The sequence below is a fragment of the Dama dama genome, chromosome 12 (genome assembly GCF_033118175.1).
Source record: "Dama dama isolate Ldn47 chromosome 12, ASM3311817v1, whole genome shotgun sequence".
NCBI classification, from domain to species: domain Eukaryota; kingdom Metazoa; phylum Chordata; class Mammalia; order Artiodactyla; family Cervidae; genus Dama; species Dama dama.
In genome coordinates, this window is record NC_083692.1 from 96,065,323 (window position 1) to 96,086,459 (window position 21,137).

Here is a 21,137-nt window from a genome sequence, read left to right on the forward strand (position 1 = left end):
GAAGCTGGAGAATATTTTCATGTGAAATAAGAAAGAATATTTTACCACATGCCTGATGTCCAATCTCGTGGGAGACAATGTAGAAGATCATGATCTTTTTTTCTGTTAATTTATCATTTGGCTGCAGCAACAATAATGACTCGTCAAATGTCAATAGTCCCCAGTTTTCCATTGCACGGTTGTCAAAAGCAGGCAAAGCAATTATATCTGAGTGGATTTAAATGGAGGGAAAAATGAATCATCCCTTTCTCAAGATTTGAGACTTCCAGATACAAACATCTCAAAATGAAATCATAAAATTACTGGAAAGAAAATGCAAGTGGATATCTATAAGGGGCAGGGGAAAGGCATTAAAGACACAGAGAAGACAGAGTCAGAAAACAAATTGTTTTGACTATAAGAAAATTAAATACTTCTGATTAAGGACCTATATCCAAAATATACAAAGAACACTTGAAACTCAAAAATAAGAGAACAACTTTACAGAATTAGCAAAAGATCTAAAGAGACATTTCACTAGAGACACACAAATGGCAAATGAACAGATGAAGATATGCTCAATATCATGTCATTAGGAAATTGCAAATTAAAACAATGAGATACCATGACACACCAGTTCAAAACCAAACATCAATGTTGGAGAAGATGTGGAACAATAAAAACATTCATTCATTGCTGGTGAGAATGCAAAATGATACAGCCACTTCAGAAGCAATTCAGCAGTTTCTTATAAAGCAGAACATAGGTTGGCTATACAGTCTAGCAATTGCGCTCCTAAGGATTTACCCAAGTGAATTGACAACTGAAGTCAGCAACATGCACATGAATGTTTATAGCAGCTTTAATCATAACTGCCAAAGCATGAAAGCAATCAAGATGTCTTTTAATAGGTGAATGGATAAATAGTAGTAGGCTGTAGTACAGCCCTACAACAGAGTACTATTTAGAGATAAAAAGAAATGAGCTATTAAGCTATGAAAGGGCATCGAGAAAACTTAAGGGAATGTTACTAAGTGAAAGAAAAGTGAAAGCTGCTCAGTCATCTCCGACTCTTTGCGACCTCATGGTCCATGGGGATTCTCCAGGCAAGAACACTGGAGTGAGTTGCCATGCCCTCTTTCAGGCGATCTTCCCAACCCAGGGGTCAAATTCAGGTCTCCTGCATTGCAGACAGATTCTTTACCAGCTGAGCCATCAGGGAAGCCCAAGAATACTGGAGTGGGTAGCCTATCCCTCTCCATAAGATCTTCCCGACCCAGGAATCTAATCCAGGTCTCCTGAATTGCAGGTGGATTCTCTACCAGCTGAGCCACCAGGGAATCCCACTAGGTGAAAGAAGCCAATAAGAAAAAGTTACACATGATTCCAGTTAGTACATAACATTATGGAAAAGGCAAGCTTATATAGACAGTACAAAGACCAGTGGCTGTCAGGGAGTGGGGACAGGGAGGATGCAGAGGTGGAGCAGAGGGGATGTTTCTGACAGTGAATCTCTCTACGACACTGTAACGGTGGGTATATGTCATTACTGTATGTGCTCGGTCACTTCAGTCGTGTCCGACTCTGCAACCCGCTGGGCTGTAGCCCACCAGGCTCCTCTGTCCATGGATTCTTCAGGTAAGAACACTGGAGTAGACTGCCGCCCTCCTCCAGAGGAGCTTCCCGACCCAGGGATCAAACAAACCCACGTCCCCTGTGTCTCCTGCTTTGCAAGGGGATTCTTTACTGCCGAGTCACCGGGCAAGCCCTCACTACTGTATGCATTTGTTGAAGTTCACAGAACTGTACCACACAAAGAGTGAACCCTAATGTAAGCTACGGACTTTAGTTACAAAAATGTATCAGTACTGATTCATCAATTGTAATTTTAAAAAATCCACACCAGTGTAAGATGTTAACAAGAGGAGAAACTAGGGGTGGGGGTGAGGGGAGGGAGAGGGGATATACGAGGACCCTTCACACTGTGGGCACACTTTTTTCGCAAACTTAAAACTGTTTAAAAAATTAAGTCTATTTAAAATTAAATATGTTAGTGCATCAAAAAACACCACAAACAAATCTGAAAGGCAAAATACAGACTGGAGCAAATATTTGCAGCCTATATCACAACTAGATAATATTTTTTCAATACTTAAAGAACTTTGGTGAACAAAAAGAAAAAATGTGAACAATTCAATAAAGAAATAATTCAAACACCCAAAAGTCTTATTTAAAATTTTCAGCTTCATTAGCATCAAAAACAAAAATTAAAACAATGATATAACTTAGGCTTTCAAATGTATGAGGTTAATAATTAGTATTGGCTAGAATTTATAATTAGGAATAGGAAAACTGACACATAGCCTATTGGTGAGGGTGTGAACCAGTACAGTTTTTCTGGAGCACTCCAGCAAAATGCTTCGTAACTTTTAAAAATGTTCCTAGCCTTTCAATTTTTGGAATTTCTACTAAGGCAAATAGCATGGATATTTGTAAACACTTCCTTATGTTTTCTTTCATGTTTTAAAGCAGCCCCTCCCCCTCAAGAAAGGAAAATCAGTCCAAATTTTCAAACACTGAGGATTAAATAAATAATTTTGTCAAATTGATATGTAGGCAGCCTATGAGTTAAAATGACAATAAAAAAGAACAGTTACCTGGATCATATTGCTTTATATTGTTAATTTTTTTTAATCAAAGAATAGTATCAATGGTGTCATTTTTGTTAAAAACAAAAAAGCAAATGCAGAGAAAGATGGACATTGAGACAAAGACAGACACTGGGAAAATAGACATCAAAATGTTACTCATGGTCATCTTTGCATAGCAGCATTGCAAGAGATTTTGCTTCTCTTTTTTTTTTGCTTTCCCTATCTTTCCAAATTTTTTACAGCGTGATCATTTGATCATTTGTTACTTCTGAAACTAGAACAATACAAGTTTTAAAATTTTCCTTTGCTAGTGAAAGAATATCACTGGTATAGTACATGCTACATTTGCCTCATGAATGCTTTAGCTGTGCTACGCTCAGTACTTTAGTTGACTTTACACTTGGTTGAAGCTAACAGTGTACAGTAAGAAATACTCAGATCATTACATAGCCTCAACAGGTAATGCTCCATTATCTTTCAACACACTTAGTTGCCTCAGCCTGGGTTTCCCATTCTACTGGATAGTTTTCCATTGTGTGAATGAGCCATATCCATTCTATCAGTGACCCCTTTGGTTGCTTTTGGTTTGGCACTAGTATGAAACGTGTAGCTACAAACATTCTTGCACATGTCTTCTGGCACGTTATGTGCTCAAATTCCTCTTGAAGATATATCTAGGAATGGAATTTCTGGGTTTTAAGGTATTCTGATGATCAACATTGTAAGACCACAAACAGGTTTTTAAGTTGTAACAACTGATACTCCTTTCAACAGAGTCACTTTCTAACACTTGTATTTGTGAGAATGCCTACTCGTTGACAACTGAATAGGTTGTCACTGTGACCTTATGTACTCAATTCTCAGACGGCTTAATGAGGTTAAATATTTCTTCATAAGTTTGTCAGCCACATGTGTTTCCTTTTCTGTATAACATCTATTCATATATCTTTTACCTGTTTTTTTCCTATTGTATTTTTCTTATTTATCTGTAGGTGTTCTTTATATATTTGGGCTACTCCCATTACCACTTATTGTCCTCTTTCTTTTTCATTTAACTGTTTCTTTAAAAATTCATTTCTTTGTAATTGAAGGACAATTGCTTTCCAATATTGTGTTGGTGTCTGCCACATAGTCCTCTTTCTCTGGAGACTTCATGCTGACTTCCTCAGTCAGTGCTGTCTCCTACTTCGAAGTTTGTTTGCTTCTGTTTTTAACATGTAGATGCTATTGCCCAAACTCAGCTACCTGAACAGAGCCCCTACCACCTACGGCTTCTGCATTCAGAGAGCACCTAGAAAAGTAGTAGGTGATTCTCATTTACTAAGTAGATTCTCACTAATTACGGTAATTACGTCACCCCTTTATGATTTATATAGTACGTGAGTTTTATTGCTACCAAAATACAAACTTTGCTGAGATGTACAATATATATTGTTAGCCTGCTACAGTTACAAGTTAAGAGAAGATTAAAACTTAAAAGTAAAGTTGCTATTTTAAAAGTTTGCAAGCCTTAAATACCCATGCTGCTGCTGCTGCTGCTGCTGCTAAGTCACTTCAGTCGTGTCCGACTCTGTGCGACCTCACAGACGGCAGCCCACCAGGCTCCCCCGTCCCTGGGATTCTCCAGGCAAGAACACTGGAGTGGGTTGCCATTTTCCTTCTCCAATGCATGAAAGTGAAAAGTGAAAGTGAAGTCGCTCAGTCGTGTCTGATTCTTAGCAACCGCATGGACTGCAGCCCACCAGGCTCCTCCGTCCATGGGATTTTCCAGGCAAGAGTACTGGAGGGGGGTGCCATTGCCTTCTCTGAACCCATACTTGCTCCTAAAAGCATCATGATGTCACTTTTCTTTTAAAGCTTATAACAACCCAAACAGCCAACTCCACCAGCAGCTGTAATAGTTTTTTTGTTTTGTTTTTAAATGACTCAACCAAAAGTCAAAGTAATTAGGAGACATCAGTTCATCTTCCTTTTAAACATCCAATAATAGAAAAACTCTATTGTAATCATCTATCCATCAAAAGGCAGTTTTGACTAAGCACCACCTACACGTGCTCATAGAGCAACACTGGCTCAGATGCTATGAAAGATACAGGAAAAAAAAAAAAGTGCCAACATAAACTTGACTTCCAGGAACTGGTAATCTAGCCAGAATTTACATGGAATTATGGAACTCATGGAACATATCTTTTCCCCCCACACAAAAAAATTGTTTACTGTTTACTACTTTGAGAGAGGGGCTCCCCCTGTGGCTCAGAGGTAAAGAATCTGTCTGCCAATGCAGGAAACATGGGTTTGATCCCTGGGTTGGAAAGATCCCTTGGAGAAAGAAATGGCAACCCACTCCAGCATTCTTGCCTAGAGAATCCCATGGACAGAGAAGCCTGGCAGGCTACAGTCCATGGGGTTGCAAAAGAGTCAGACATGACTTAGCAACTAAACAATTCTGAGAGAAGCAGCATCATAGGCTCAGAAGATGCTTTAAAAAAGGACAGCCCAGACCCTGACCCTCAACTTGCCCTTGACCTCATGCAGAGATGATTAGGATCTAGCAGCTCAAGAACTTGAATGCAGGGATGCACAGGATGCTGTGGAAGCTTGGGAGAGAGAGAATCAGGGAAGACTTCCTGGAGGAGGAGGCACTGTGTTGAGAAATGTAAGAATCAACAAGTTTGGTAAAAGGAATGGCAAGATGTGCAAACTGAATGTGCAAGAGCCTGACCAAGAAGAGAAGAAGATGAAAGTGTAGAAGAGGACAGAGACGCTGCTAGAGCAGCCCTCCAACTCTGAGAAACTGTCAAAAGCCCCGAGAGATTGGCAAGAGGTGCTCTGTTAAAGACAGGGTGTGAAGTTTGGACTTGATCCCCAGGGCAATGGGAAGCCACAGAAAAGTTTTAAACAGGAGTAACACAATCAGATTTTGCTTTGGAAAGATCCCTCAGGCCTCAGAGTGGAGGATGAATTGGAGGAGAAAAGAGGGACAGTGGTCAAACTAAACAAGGTCAGTTGTGGTCAAGACTGCAGTGACATGAACTAGGGAGAATGAGGGGAATGGGGAAGAAGGGGGTGGAGGGGGAGATAATAAGGAGGTGACTAACTGCATGGAGGAGATGCTTTGACAGAAGAGGATATCAAGAATAACTCTGGACTTCTCCTTATCTAAATAAAGATAAAGAGAAATTTTCTTGCCTAGACAAGGGTCATCTTGAGATCTTCCAGCCATAGAAGTGCCAGAAACTTGGTCTCCACGCTCAGATTCCTGTTGCTGCCAACTTTCTTTCTCTCCTTCTTTTTCTAGTTTTTTTTTTGGCTGTGCTGTGTGGCATGCGGGATCGAGGATCTTAGTTCCCTGGCCAGGGATTGAACCTGTGGCCCCTGCAGTAGAAACTCAAGAGTTTTACCCACTGGCCTGCCACAGTCCCTGCCTCCGACTCTCTAAATGACAGGTGTAACCTCTGGGATCCACGAGCAGGCACGGCTGGCCCCCGTTCCTTCACTCCCCATCCGTCCTCAGCCGGAAGGCTTGAGTGGCAGAGGCCCCGGCTACACAGCATTCGGGAGCCTGGAGCGCCCTAATTTTTACTCCCCACCTTCTTCCACTGTCTGCAGTAGAGGCCAAGCATACTTTCCCCCAAGACTCCGACTAAATAACCTGTCAGAGGAACACGACACACTGACATGATACCCTCAAGCGAGAGAGAAAAAACGTGGAACAACTTTCTGAGCTGAGCAGCTCACGTAATTTTAAGGACATTCCATACAGATCTATGAGAAATAAAATGTTTACATATTCCTTCGAGGATCGTATTCTGTTCACACATGATTCCAATTTTATACAACAAAAATTCACTGATGGGACCCCCAAGTCCTAATCCAATGACTCACAGCTAAAGAACATATTTTGAAAAAAACAACAAAACTTTGTTAAAGGGAACTGGAGTAATTCACGCAAGCGGTTAAAAGGATCCAGAACATTGCACTGCCTGCTTGCGGTAGGAGATGAAAGGACAGAAAGCCAGGGAGAAGGCAAGGTCTGGAGGACGTAAGCCGCCAGCAAGCACCCAGGCGGGACCTGAAGCCGGGAGCCCTCTGAGCAGCAGCTAGTCACACGGCACCAGAGAGAGAGAGCAGGCAGGCCTCTGCGTGTTTAGGAACGTGTAGGACACGAGACGGGAAGCCAGCGGGGCTGACTCCAAAACAGCAAAAACAGCAAAACGCCAACGGGTCCTTGGAGTCCCATCTAGGTATCTTTTGATCTCAACCTAGAGCACCCATAATAGGAAATCAAACGCACTGTAAGGGAAGATACCTCACCTGTTTTTGGAAGAGGGTAACTGATATTAAATAAATCCTCCAGAAAAGAGAAGATGGGACCTGTGATGTTCAAAGCAAAGTCTGCGTTTCCATCTGCGATGGCATCTTTCCGGGCCCAGATGCGTATCTAGACAGAAACAATTAAGCGGTGATTACAAAAAGCAATATGTACAGTGGTTCTGGAAAGTGGCAGCCTGCTTGCTCCAATTTCCTGATGCTCTGGAGCCAAAGGTTATCTTTTCAGAAGAAGTTGCATGATAAAATGTTTAAATGTGTCCATGCAATGAGAAAAGCCCTGGAGGCTATTCATTAAGTTGGGAACAGTGATTCTCTAGAAAGTGTGTTATTTCAATCTTTTGCAATAACATGTAAAACTTCTATAATTCAAAAATAATCCTGGTTGCAGGGGGGGGTGGGGGCTTTACCACTGGTGGCTCAGTGGTGAAGAGTCAGCCTGCCCATGCAGGTCTGACCCCTGATTCAGGGAGATCCCACAGGCTGCTGAGCAACTAAGCCAGGGTGCCACAACTACTGAGTCTGTGCTCAGGAGCCCGGGAGCCGTAACCACTCAGCCCGCGCGCCACGCTAGAGGCCGTGCTCCGTAACGAGAGAAGCCACTGCAACGAGAAGCCACACACCACAGCTAGAGAGAAGCCTGCAGAGCAAGGGAGACCCAGCATGGCCAAACATAAATAAAAGATAAATCAAAAAAATCCTGGGAGTGGTATCCACCCCCACAGAAAACATGGACTCTACATCAGAGTACAAGGGCCCTTAGGATCCTAGCTTCCCTTTTCAGGACATATTTCCAGTGATTCAAAACAGAGTTGTGCAGTTAGTAGGGGTTACAGAGAATAGAACATATGAAACAAATGTGAATCATGCAAATTTAAAATGATTTGTTAATAAAAAACATGAACGCAAGTGTGCTCAGTCGTCCAACTCTTTGCAACCTCATGAGCTATGGTCCACCAGGCTCCTCTGTCCACGGGATTTCCCAGGCAAGAATACTGGAGTGGGTTGCCATTTCCCTCTCTGGGGGATCTTCCCAACCCAGGGACTGAACCAGGATCTCCTGCATTGGCAGGTGGATTCTTTACCACTGTGCCACATGGGAAGCCCCCAAAACATGAATAGCCTCATCTTATTTTCAAAATTTGAAATAAGCTTAATTTCTTTAATTTTAAAAGTCTCATGACTTCTACAGTTATTGAAGCAAGCAAATTATATCCTCTGTATATGACACTTTCATGCTAGTAGTAGATGGAAAGAAATCCCTGCCATGTTTTGTTAGTTTAGTGTGACTGTACTGTTGTTTGGGTGCTTCAACTTGTTTGTGTTATTTTGGTGACTAATTTGATGTTGTTTTACCATCCATTGTCATTTTGTTTTGAAATCATGGTATCCCTTCAACAATACCATCTGAACACTTTTAAATGGAATTGCTAGTGTCAATGCTTACACACATGTATGAAACACCTAACTCTAGAATGAAAGTTAGCGAGGAGGGAATTAAGATAATCATCCTGATTATGAATACAGTTAATTTGGAAATGAGCTCTCTACAGAACACAAGAGACAACGTGAAGAAAACAAAAAGCAGCACAACAATATCTGCAGATTGCTGTCCTCCAACCAAACGTTGACTTGTCTTTGCTTTTATTTCTGTTGGAAAGTTTGTCTTGCGTTTTATGACTTTTAAATGACATGAGGGCTTCGGAATGCTTCCCTTTCACAAAACCCAACCACCTGTTTTAGAAGCCTCCTGCCTGGATCCTCTCCTTTCTTCCAGGCTCCTCCCACCCCAAGGCCTCAGTCCTGCCCCTACACTACCTGTACCTGCCCTGTCTCAAGCTCTCATCTCCAAGGCAAAGTCAGGAGGACATCTAAACCAGAGCCCACACTGCTGAGTGGAGGTAACAGTCACCACGTTCAGGATAATATGTGCATATTAACTGTAGCCTTTTGGGAGGGAAGGCAGTAATAATGTGTGTATAGAAATTTCCAGTTTACAGGCTCCTCCCACAAATGACCACTCTAAGCCACAGTGGAGGCAAATGATGATTTCAAGCTGTGGGGGAGGGGCAGGGCAGTGAGGATCACAAGTATGCGTGGAACATTTTGAAGAAAAAGTTCCTTCAAAATCACAGCTAGCCCACCAGTGTGTCCTTGTGGTCCTGCTTAGACCCAGCAGACCTCAGCCTCTAAAGGAGAAATATCTTTACATGTGCACATGTGTGATAAACTCTACTCAAAATATGTTATTTCTGAGAAACAGAATATTTCTCGCTGTATCAGGAAACGAAGGTGTTACAGTTGTCAATGATTGCAGCCCTCCCGTATGAGCCGATGAGCCCTGAGAAAACACAGGAAGGTAAAGAACACCTGGCCGCTAGCAGCCATCAGACTGTAGCCACTCCCCATGGTGAGCAGCCCCAAGGAAGCTCAAGATGTGAAAAACAGGGTACTGGTCCCAGATAGCTGAGGGTTCACGTCCCTTCATGGCTGCCATAACTGTTGAATGAAAAAATATATGTACCCTAAAAGTTGAGAGTTATGGCAGAAATTTTTAGGACTTCAAGCCCGGGAGACAGCATCTCAAGCAACCAGAGAGAACTGCTCTGAGGAGGCGAGGGGAGGAGTCAGATTACATAGAAGTTTTGCAACAAAGGGCAGGTAGTCTGAACATCAAAAGATTACTGTTAATTAACAAAAACCCCAGACATCCCAAGTTAAGGAATTTAGCACTTTCTATGTGGGAAGATGCAAGAGTCTGGGCTCACTGAAATCATTCCTTTGATATGTACCTCAGCTATCTGTGGTGGACATCCTGTGTATTTAACGTCCTGAGCTTCCTTGGGGCTCACCCTGGGGAGTGGCTGTCATCTAATGGCTGTTAGACGACAGGTATTCTTTTCCTACCTGAGTTCCCTCAGGGCTCACCAGCTCATATTGGAAGGCTGCAATTGCTGATGACTATGACATCCTTCTGGAGAAGGCAATGTCACCCCACTCCAGTACTCTTGCCTGGAAAATCCCATGGACGGAGGAGCCTGGTAGGCTGCAGTCCATGGGGTCGCAAAGAATCAGACACGACTGAGCGACTTCACTTTCACTCTTCACTTTCATGCATGGAGAAAGAAATGGCAACCCACTCCAGTGTTCTTGCCTAGAGAATCCCAGGGACAGCAGAGCCTGGTGGGCTGCCATCTATGGGGTCGCACAGAGTCAGACACAACTGAAGTGACTTAGCAATGACATCCTTCTCTATTGATATAGCAGAAAATATCCCATTTCTCATTTCCAACCTTAGTTATGTGTGTCTTATATTTATCCTCATGCCACGCATGAACCACATTTTCAACTTTGCTAAATTTTTTCTCTTATTTAGGGAGTCCTTTTTCCTTTTTGTAGTCTGGATGCTATCGCAAGAGTACAGTCTGGTTCCCTGTAGAGTATATGGTGAATTCCTTAGCTTTCCAGAACTGAGTCATAGCCAAACACAACATTCCACTGATAAACTCATCCCAAATTTCAATTTTCTGGCTAAGACCATTACTTTCTTAAGCATGTTCCATTTTCTCTTTGCTTCCATAGCAGCTTTCTTTGCAGGGTGATCTTTCATGAAGCAACAGATATGATCCGTTTATAAGAATTATTCACTGTGCAGCAGCATTGAGAGCAACAGGCCAACAGAGATGAGGATGCTGACAGCCATCCTGGATCGCTCGTGAGCGCTGAGTCACTGCTTCATACCAGGTACAGAGCATAGGTTTCCACACCGAGTCTCCATGGATTTATCAATGTACGTCATGAATGTTTGACTTGGCCCAGGTTATATCTGTGAATATCAAGGATCTACCAGTGATTATTCAATAAGGGAAATCAGGCTGGAGCCAACAGCTGAGGATGATAATGAGCTGTCCTTTGTATCTAATGCAGGATTATTCATTCATCCTTCGGAGGAGGAACTTTGAGCAATTCTCCCCTGGTGATAAGAGCTGGTTCATTCACAGCTTCCTTATCTGCACAAGCCAAAGGCTGGAAGTTCATGCACCCAGGAGACAGCCTCAGCCTCTTGACTCTACACTCTTGACCCCACACTCTAGCATAGGAAGTGAACCAGTCCATAAAGTACTGTTACAATCATCTTGATATTTTCCCAAAGGATTATTATGTAACAAAGGTACAACTGGGTGAATACTAGGTGTTCCAGGACAGAGCACCTATTTCCACAACTCTGGGGAAGTGCTCATACCCAGCAGGCCTGCTCCTTCATAGGGACGGTGCTTAACCTGCCCGCATTTCAGCCAGAGCAGCTGCCCCAACTGGCGTCAGCTTGGCATCAGCTTGCCCAGCGTGGTACCAGGAGCATGTGGGCAAGGGAGACAACAGGCAACCTGAGCTTCAGCATGCTAGTGCGGCCCCTTCCCCGCTTCTCTCTGTGCTCTGAAAGGCAGCGGGGCCCGGGAAGAAGGGGCTCAGAACCCGCCTCTAAGGGACGTGAGGCGCAGCCTTTCTATAGACGTCCCTCCGCAGAGCCCCAGCGGAAAGGCTGTGCTCCGCTCCGCTCCGCTCCGCAGCATCATGCTCCGAGCAGTGACAGGGCTTGGGGGAAGGAGCAGCAGAGGTCCATGACCACGCAGGTGCAGCCCCTGAAGCCGAGGAGTGCCTGCAGCCAGCACAAACGTTCCCGCGCCTGGAGCATCTCCCTCACTCACCTCCTTGCCCCTCTCAATCCTGCTGATGTGTTCATAGTCACAAATGACAAAGGCAGCCAAGTAAGTGGGCATGTGGGGCGTGGTGTGAAAGCTGGTAACAGTCCACTTGCTTCCGTTCACATCTTCTTTCTCAGACTGACCTAAAGAAATTGATTTTAGTCCAAATCACTGTAAATAAGCAATAAGGAACACAATTATCTGCCTTTGAAACAATTTGTCAAGTCGACAACCACTCAACTACGGTCTTCCCAACTACTCCCCATGGTACAATAGTTTGGATTTCTCTACCTTCGAGCTATCTATTAGGAAGGCCTAAGGACAGAGTCAGGCTTCACTCCTAGCTCGGTCAGTAAAGAATCTGCTTGCAATGCAGGAGACCCGGGTTCAATTCCTGGATCAGGAAGATCCCCTGGAGAAGGAAATGGCAATCCATTCCAGTATTCTTGCTTGGAGAATCCCATGGACTGAAGAGCCTGGCAGACTACTGTCCATGGGGTCTCAAGAGTTGGATACAACTTAGTGACTAAACCATCACCACCAAGGACTCGATTCTTGGTTCTGAATTAGCACCATGAATAATGTGGTCTGGGTGGAGGGCAAATCCATGAGCAGCTGCTTTCTCTCTTTCCATCCACTGCTGTTTCCTAGTCCAGCCCGTCTCTCTCAGCACCTAATCAGAGTTTCCCAGACCCGTGGCAGGTCAACAAGGTACAATTCTGCCATTCTCAGGTTTGGGGCAGGTCTCAGTGGAGTCCCACTGGGGTCTCTGAACCTGAAATCACAAACTCAATGCCTGTGAGGGCCAGGTGCTCAGTGTGAACGGGCTGGTGTGCGTAACAGGCAGGGTGGGGACCACAGGCAGGCCGGGTACAGGCTCTGACCACAGGGGACAGCCTCTTCTCACCTGCAACCAAAACGGGCATGTAGGAAGTGCAGGGCCAGTGCTGTTGGGTGGTCTGAGTTTCCCAAAAAAACTAAGAATTTTAACTTTTATGAGAAATGTCAGAATTTTTTTAAGTTGCATACTAATTCAACCAAAAGAAAAAAAAAAGTGCTGTGAGCTAACCGCAAAAAAACCCTGAAATGAACAAAAAAATCCACATCTATGTACCAGATTTAGACTAAGTCCTCTGGCTTGCTGTCACTAATGATCAAGAGACTGAAGCTCAAATTAATGGGCAGACAGGATACTGATGTATGAAAACAGGACAATGTTCCCAGCTCCTAATACAAAAGGGATCAGGATTTACCATCGCCAGGATGTGGGTGCTGACACGTATCCTAGGTGACAGCCCTCTCTGGTTATAATATGCCATAATTAAAATACATTCCCAATACACTGCCAAGAAAATCTACTGTTGTAAAATCTATTACAGAGTTAAATACACACACACACAGATATGTGCACATATAAAAATATATAAGTATACATTTATATAAACATATAATTACACGTAGATACAAGATGATAGGAAACATTACTTACTTAGCTTTGGCATGTTAGAAAGGGCCACATAACGTGGATGATGAATGATTGTAATATTAAAAGTTGCCTTCAGAGCTGGCTCATCAAAACAAGGGAAAACATTCCTGGCAAATGTTGGTTCCATCTGAGATGCTAACAGGGCCCTGAAATACATTTGGGGGACAAATCTACTTATTTTTATCTTAAATCAGTGGAAGCAAATGTATATATGTATATATATATAGATAGAGAGAAAGACAGACAGACAGACAGAGATGGATTATGGCTTAAAATTATCTGAAGAAAGGAGCTGGAACGTTTTCCCCTCATCTTCCTTATTCCCCTTCCCATAATATACACAAATTCCAGTTCTCACCACCCCTGAGATTTCCTGTAAGACCTAAAATACAAAAGAACTCTTTAATTTTCAACCACAAAATAACATTTACTTCATTACATCATATGCCTTTAAAACCTTTTACAAACAAAATAGGAACAAATATACAATGCCAGACTTTTGAGAACCAAGGATTTTTTATTTTTATTTTTTTTATGAGCTATACATATTTTATTTTATTTTATTTTTTTTATTAGTTGGAGGCTAATTACTTCACAACATTTCAGTGGGTTTTGTCATACATTGATATGAATCAGCCATAGATTTACATGTATTCCCCATCCCGATCCCCCCTCCCACCTCCCTCTCCACCCGATTCCTCTGGGTCTTCCCAGTGCACCAGGCCCGAGCACTTGTCTCATGCATCCCACCTGGGCTGGTGATCTGTTTCACCATAGATAGTATACATGCTGTTCTTTTGAAATATCCCACCCTCGCCTTCTCCCACAGAGTTCAAAAGTCTGTTCTGTATTTCTGTGTCTCTTTTTCTGTTTTGCATATAGGGTTATCGTTACCATCTTTCTAGATTCCATATATATGTGTTAGTATGCTGTAATGTTCTTTATCTTTCTGGCTTACTTCACTCTGTATAATGGGCTCCAGCTTCATCCATCTCATTAGGACTGGTTCAAATGAATTCTTTTTAATGGCTGAGTAATATTCCATGGTGTATATGTACCACAGCTTCCTTATCCATTCATCTGCTGATGGGCATCTAGGTTGCTTCCATGTCCTGGCTATTATAAACAGTGCTGTGATGAACATTGGGGTGCACGTGTCTCTTTCAGATCTGGTTTCCTCAGTGTGTATGCCCAGAAGTGGGATTGCTGGGTCATATGGCAGTTCTATTTCCAGTTTTTTAAGGAATCTCCACACTGTTTTCCATAGCGGCTGTACTAGTTTGCATTCCCACCAACAGTGTAAGAGGGTTCCCTTTTCTCCACACCCTCCCCAGCATTTATTGCTTGTAGACTTTTGGATAGCAGCCATCCTGACTGGCGTGTAATGGTACCTCATTGTGGTTTTGATTTGCATTTCTCTGATAATGAGTGATGTTGAGCATCTTTTCATGTGTTTGTTAGCCATCTGTATGTCTTCTTTGGAGAAATGTCTGTTTAGTTCTTTGGCCCATTTTTTGATTGGGTCATTTATTTTTCTGGAATTGAGCTGCAGGAGTTGCTTGTATATTTTTGAGATTAATCCTTTGTCTGTTTCTTCATTTGCTATTATTTTCTCCCAATCTGAGGGCTGTCTTTTCACCTTACTTATAGTTTCCTTTGTAGTGCAAAAGCTTTTAAGTTTCATTAGGTCCCATTTGTTTAGTTTTGCTTTTATTTCCAATATTCTGGGAGGTGGGTCATAGAGGATCTTGCTGTGATTTATGTCGGAGAGTGTTTTGCCTATGGAGAACCAAGGATTTTTTAAACTAGGATTACTTCTTTGGGGATGGTCTGTTGCTTTCATTCCCCACCAAGGTGTAATCAGAAGAAGAATGTCTATATTTTTATCTTTTTCTCACATGTTCCTTCTTTTTCCTGGTTGGAGACTTAAAAAGATTTTAATTTGCCTACCCTTGGTGCTAACCAATATGGACATATCCCAACTGAACAAAATAACTTTCATTTGCATATGGGTGGATTTATCGAATCCCTCATCCTCTGCTGCCCTCTTCTTCTGCCTTCAGTCTTTCCTAGTATCAGGGCTTTTTCCAATCAGTTGGCTCTTCACATCAGGCGGCAAAACTACTGGAGTTTCAGCTTCAGCATCGGTCTCCATCAGACAGAGGATGACATGGTTAGATAGTATCACCGACTCAGTGGACATGCACCTGAGCAAACTCTGGGAGATAGTGAAGAAATGGAAACCTGGCATGCTGCAGTCCATGGGGTTGCAAGAACCAGACACGACTTAGTGACTGAACAACAACAATCGATCCTTCCTGCTCCTTCCTGCATCTTCATGGAAAAATTCCAAAGTGACATTATCCCACAATGGACTGGTGATTTACGGGGAAAAGCTTAGGAACAAGAGTACCCTGAGGAAATGTGGAGGTTGCCAGTTTCACCCTCTGTAAACACTGTTGGAGGCTGACAAGACCATGGGTGCTTTCTCCTCCAAAGAAATCTGCTGTCTCATTATCCCATTTTCCAAGACGCTGACTGGTGATTGCTTTTAGGTGACAATTACGGACGCTAAATCCCTTCTTTTCTCCTGAGGTGCTGAGACTCAATGTCTCATGCTCATGTCAGTCTAGCTTCAGGTCCAGTGCTTTTTTTTTTTTTTTAATGTGGACCATTTTTAAAGCCTTTAAGGAATTTGTTACTGTCAACTACAAATTGGCACTTCCCGAGAGCACCTCCCAGTGACTGAACAACAAGCGCGTTTGCCAAATGCCTCTGTGGAGATTGAACCCCGTGTGGCTGCAGCTGCTTGTTGACCTTCAGCAACTGCTGAGGGAGTTCAGGGTGGAGTGAGGCACTCTGTGCTCTAGGGAATCTGGTGGAACAGATCTTTCCATTCAGTTCAATTCAGTCACTCGGTCATGTCCGACTCTTTGCGACCCCATGGACTGCAGCATGCCAGGCCTCCCTGTCCATCATCAACTGCCAGAGCTTGCTCAAAGTCATGTCCATCGAATCAGTGATGCCATTCAACCATCTCATCCTCTGTCATCCCCTTCTCTTCCCACTTTCAATCTTTCCCAGCATCAGGATCTTTTCCAGTGAGTCAGTTCTTCATATCACATGGCCAAAGTATTGGAGTTTCAGCTTCAGCATCAGTCCTTCCAATGAATATTCAGAACTGATTTCCTTTAAGATGGACTGGTTGGATCTCCTTGCAGTCCAAGGGACTCTCAAGAGTCTTTTCCAACACCACAGTTTAAAAGCATCAATTTTTCAACACCCAGCTTTCTTTATAGTCCAACTCTCACATCTTTACATGACTACTGGAAAAAACCATAGCTTTGACTAGATGGACTTTTGTTGGCAAAGTAATGTCTCTGCTTTTTAATATGCTAAGTTGGTCATAGCTTTAGTTATGATAGTTTAGATCTTTAGTTAGATATTTTTAGGAACTGATTTCATGATCCCAATCCTTGCATCTCTTCATATCTAGAAAATCACTAAATCCCCTCATGGTGACATCAGCTCCTCATGGCTAGCAGAAAGCCTTTTGTAAAGTAAGCACTTGACTGTATTGAACTCCACCTTCACCAAAATATTATATATTGACCTTCCCCCACTGCCTCTTTGGAGAAGTCTCTCAGAGCTCTCTGACGTGCTGGCTCCCGAGCTGCAGTCCTCATTTTGGCCCAATAAAACTTAACTAGCAATTCTCCAGTTGTACATTTTTTAGTTGACATTATGATACTGTTTTTGTGTTTTGCTTTTCAGGGCATTAGGCATGGGGGATCTTAGTTCCCCAACCAGAGATGGAACCCACACTCCCTGCCTTGGAGGGCAAAGTTTCAACCAATGGACCACTGGGGAAGTTCCAGCTCAGTTCTTAGATAAATAAAAGGTGAATTCAACACAGATATCTTGAAAGCACAGTCCATCCATGATCCGGCTCTGTCAATCCCTCCTCCACCATGATAAGGCCCTGTTCACATAAAACTTCACACAGTTTTAAAAACCGCGTGCAGAACAGGGGCATGTTCAGAAGCTTTTCACAGTCAGCTAGTGTGATGGGTTCCTAGCGTCACAGTGACAAAACTGTCATTTTCAACAAGCCTATTTTGCTTTATTTGTTTTTTCCAACTTTATTATACTGTTACTTTCATGGGCTGAAAGGATTTGAGGCTCTGACGGCAGCCACTTCAGTTCCAAGACTCTGCTCTACGTAATGATAACCCTGAACTAGTTACATACCCCTGCCGAGTCTCAGTTTCCCCTTCTAGAAAATAATTCCACTAGCCCTGTTTCATTATTAATTGAGGTTTTATATTATTAGTAACTAAATTTAGCAATAAATGATCTGTGAATTCTCTTCTATTCCTTCTACTCTCCCAAACTGTTCTTGATGTAGATGAACTACAGAAGAATTCAAGGAGGGATAAATTACAGATTTGGGGTGGAGAGTTGGAAATCACTAATTACAAACGTATCTATTCCCATACAGCAGAAATTAAACACAACATTGCAAATTAAAAAAAAAAAAAAAAAAGGGTTCCAGAGATCATAGGTGGCCATAAGCTGAAAATAAATCATGTTTGTCTCCCCAGTTAATTTTAAACTACCAGAAATTAGGCGTTATATATTTTTCCTTTGTAAGATTTTTTAAAACTTGGCAAAAATATGGGTTCACAGCAACTATTTTCTCAGCCTTGGAGTTACTATAAAGTAAAGGAAGCTTGATATTAATATATACAGGAGAATATGAAATATTTTGGTAGAGTTTGCCACATGCCACATTGGCATTTATTTACTTTGTAATATTGGTTGGTATCTTTAAAGGGGATGGGATAAACTAGGAAAGATTCAAGTAACGAACAATACAGTAAAAAGAAAAAATGAGCAGGGGATTCAGCAACCTGAGTCATTGCTCAGGACCTGCAGTGTAAGCATAGTGGGGTAATGTTGGAAAAGTTGCTTAAACTCTCTGAACATCCATTTCTATAAAATGCAGGGATGGGACTAGATGAGCCTGTAAGTGGAGTTACAGCTCTAAAACTGATTCCAACAGAGAAAAAGACTCCAACACGAGAAAAAAAAGAGCCCATGAGGTGGCCATGACTGAGCCATTGGGGATGGTGACAACCAGGCCCCTCAGGAGTTTTCACAATGACCTTCAGAAGATCTATGAGCCTTCTGAAATAGCAGGATACTTTGTACAAATGGTGATCTGTCAGCATGAAAAGTGCAAGGTAAAGTGAAAAGGCACATGCAACTATATAATACACACTTACATATTTGGAAAGCCAACACATGCCTGTTGTTTCCGGAATGGAAACTATAGAAAATACAGCTTGGTAACATCTTTTCTGCTGCCATGACTTCCCAAAACATGCAAATCTCAAGGAAGTGGCAAGGTGAGGAGGAGGGAGAAAATCAGACTCTTCAAGGAGGTGGGAAACTTTCATGCTCACTGGAAGGAGCAGGTTCAAAAAGACTAGGAGACACAAGCTTGGGGAGTCACTGCATTAACAAATCAAGCATCAGGCGAGTCCTTCCAATTCCGGGATTACAGTCTCCAGAGAAGTGAAATAAAAGAAAGACACTTGGGTTTTACTCAGTTGTTTCCTTCCCTGGTTTTATACAAAGAAACAAAAAGGGGAAAAGCCCTACGACATAGAGCCATTCTGGTTAATTCTTAACTGCAAAGGTCAGTGCCAGCCAGCATCACACACAATCTGGTTATGACACATCGGGACCCAAGGTTGATATTTATTTCCCTTCTTTCTCTGCTTAGGATATCCTGGTCTCAGAAAATAGAACCTCTACTACCCTCTCCTCCCTGCAAACCTCACTGAACCATGTCATTATGGTGCCTGTGAAGTCTGGGTTTAGAGTGGTCAGCTGGGGAGAGAGTTAATTTTGGAGAGTTTGTCTCCCAGTGGCTCAGGATTGCAAAGCCACTCTCCTGACCTCTTGTACAGCCAGAGAATTGTGGACTCACCACGTTCTTGTGCTGGAAAAAGTCTTACCAGGCAAGATACGCGATGCCCTTGGGGATCATAGAAAACACATCCATTCAGTACAGTATTTCACTCCAAATTATTTTATGAACTTTGTCTGCCTACAGCTCTAGTTAAGAAGTGCTAAATAGCATAGCTGGTTAAAGATTAAATGAGATGCTCTGGAGCATTTTCCCCTCCTCTGATTTTTTTTTTTTTTTTAACACAGTAACAACACTCAGAAACCAAAGTGTTTAGTAAAGACAGATGGTACACCACTGGACTGTGGTTCAAGGATTGGTCCATGAATCATGTTTGTTTATTACTTATGTAATACGATCTTAAGACTGAAGGTTCCACCAGACGACAAAACATAATAGACACAAAATTCCAAAGAAAGGTGCCAAACCATGTTATGAAGATTTTGAAAGTAAATGGCCTCAAGAACCTTCAAGCCACTCTTGGGATTCTCAGCTACGTTGAGGACACAGAAGAAGGGTCAGGGAACACAGACAAGAGTGATCAGAGAAAAGATTCCTTGGTGGGGAGGGACATTGTGTTGCCAAGTCGTCCTGCATTCAGGCAGCTACTCTCTAAGCCTGAGCTAGGCAGAAGAAAGTCCCTCAGGGAGCAGAGAAAGTGCTTCCCAAGGCTGAGAGACTTACAGTGGGTGTTAGTTTGTCAGTCATGTCCAACTCTTTGGGACCCCGTGAACTGCAGCCCACCAGGCCCCTCTGTCCATGGAATTCTCCAAGCAGGAATACTGGAGTGGGTTGCTATTCCCTTTTTTAGGAAATGTTCCCAACCCAGGTTTTGAACCTGGGTCTCCTGCATTGCAGGCAGATTCTTTACCCACCAGGAAAGCCCTGAGAGACAGACTAATTCACTCTGAGAAAGCTGAATTGACACTGGCTGAAGTCGAGCTCCTATCAGGTAGGAATCTATACTGACTGTTTTGGAGGCAAAACCAGGGGAGTGTGGTTGTCTTGCCACCCACATCAGCCTCGGGCAAGGGATGTATGAGTGTTCCTGGGAAGAGCTGTGGTCGCTGAGACAGTGAGCCAGTATGAAGACTGTCCGGGTTCTGTCCAACAGAGCCACTTGGAGGAGTTTGGAGATGCATTACTGTGTGTCTAGGGCCCGAGGAAGGAGTCCCATGTGACCATCAGAACAGAGAAATAAGAGAAGCATCCTGCCGGGACAAGAGAATTGTAGGAGGAAAAGAAACAGTGAGAAAGCTCTGAAGAGTCTGGGAACACGACATCTCAAGGGAAAAAGGCACCTGCTAGACCAGAGTGAGACCAATCAGTGAGAGTATGGGTTCGAGTCAGAACTGCCCCGTCTGTTGCCTCTCCCTGTCTTCCTCCCAGGACCTGGTAGGGTTGAAACAACAGCTCTCAGGACAGAGGTGGAGGACTCAAAATAGGAGGTGGAGAGAAGGAAGGACTTCTACCCTCTATCTCACTGCAGGCTTCCATCATGAAGTCAGCCCAAGCTCACAGAAGTAAGGTTGGAGAGAGAAAAAGGGAGATTTAATAGTAACTGAAGTTCAGAGTTTTGAGTATCATCCAAGACTGGATTTTCTAAGCTTTTTGCATCTGGATAATGTTTGTAACTTAGTGAGCATAGATCTTCTGTTACTTAAGAATTAGTAGACAATTATGGGTTGCTAGAGCATTCATGCGGGGCTTCCGCAATGGCTCAGTGGGAAAGAATCCACCTGCAATACAGGAGGCACAAAAGATGTGGGTTCGATCCTGGGCCAGGAAGATCCCCTGGAGAAGGAAATGGCAATCCACTCAAGTATTCTTGCCAGGAAAATTCCATGGACAGAGAAGCCTGGCAGGGCTACAGCCCATGGGGTCACAAAAAGTCAGACATGACAGAAGATACCTGCATTTTCATATACATAAAATTAGAGGATTCAGGCAGGAGATAATACTCCAGAGACAAAACTGCAAAGAGAGAGTAAGAGAAAAATGACTGCATTTTT

The 21,137-nt window shown here is 43.0% G+C and overlaps 1 protein-coding gene across 1 annotated transcript in view; it reads right to left on the reverse strand.

Moving 5' to 3' along the window:
• The window catches only part of LVRN (laeverin), a 67,909-nt gene that overhangs the window by 32,729 nt on the left and 14,043 nt on the right, over window positions 1–21,137 (reverse strand). The window contains exons 2-5 of the mRNA XM_061158523.1: window positions 13,152–13,294; window positions 11,666–11,805; window positions 6,945–7,071; window positions 53–207 (exon numbers count right to left, since the gene is read on the reverse strand). Coding sequence (XP_061014506.1) covers window positions 53–207; window positions 6,945–7,071; window positions 11,666–11,805; window positions 13,152–13,294 — 565 coding nt within the window. The remainder of the gene's footprint in view (window positions 1–52; window positions 208–6,944; window positions 7,072–11,665; window positions 11,806–13,151; window positions 13,295–21,137) is intronic.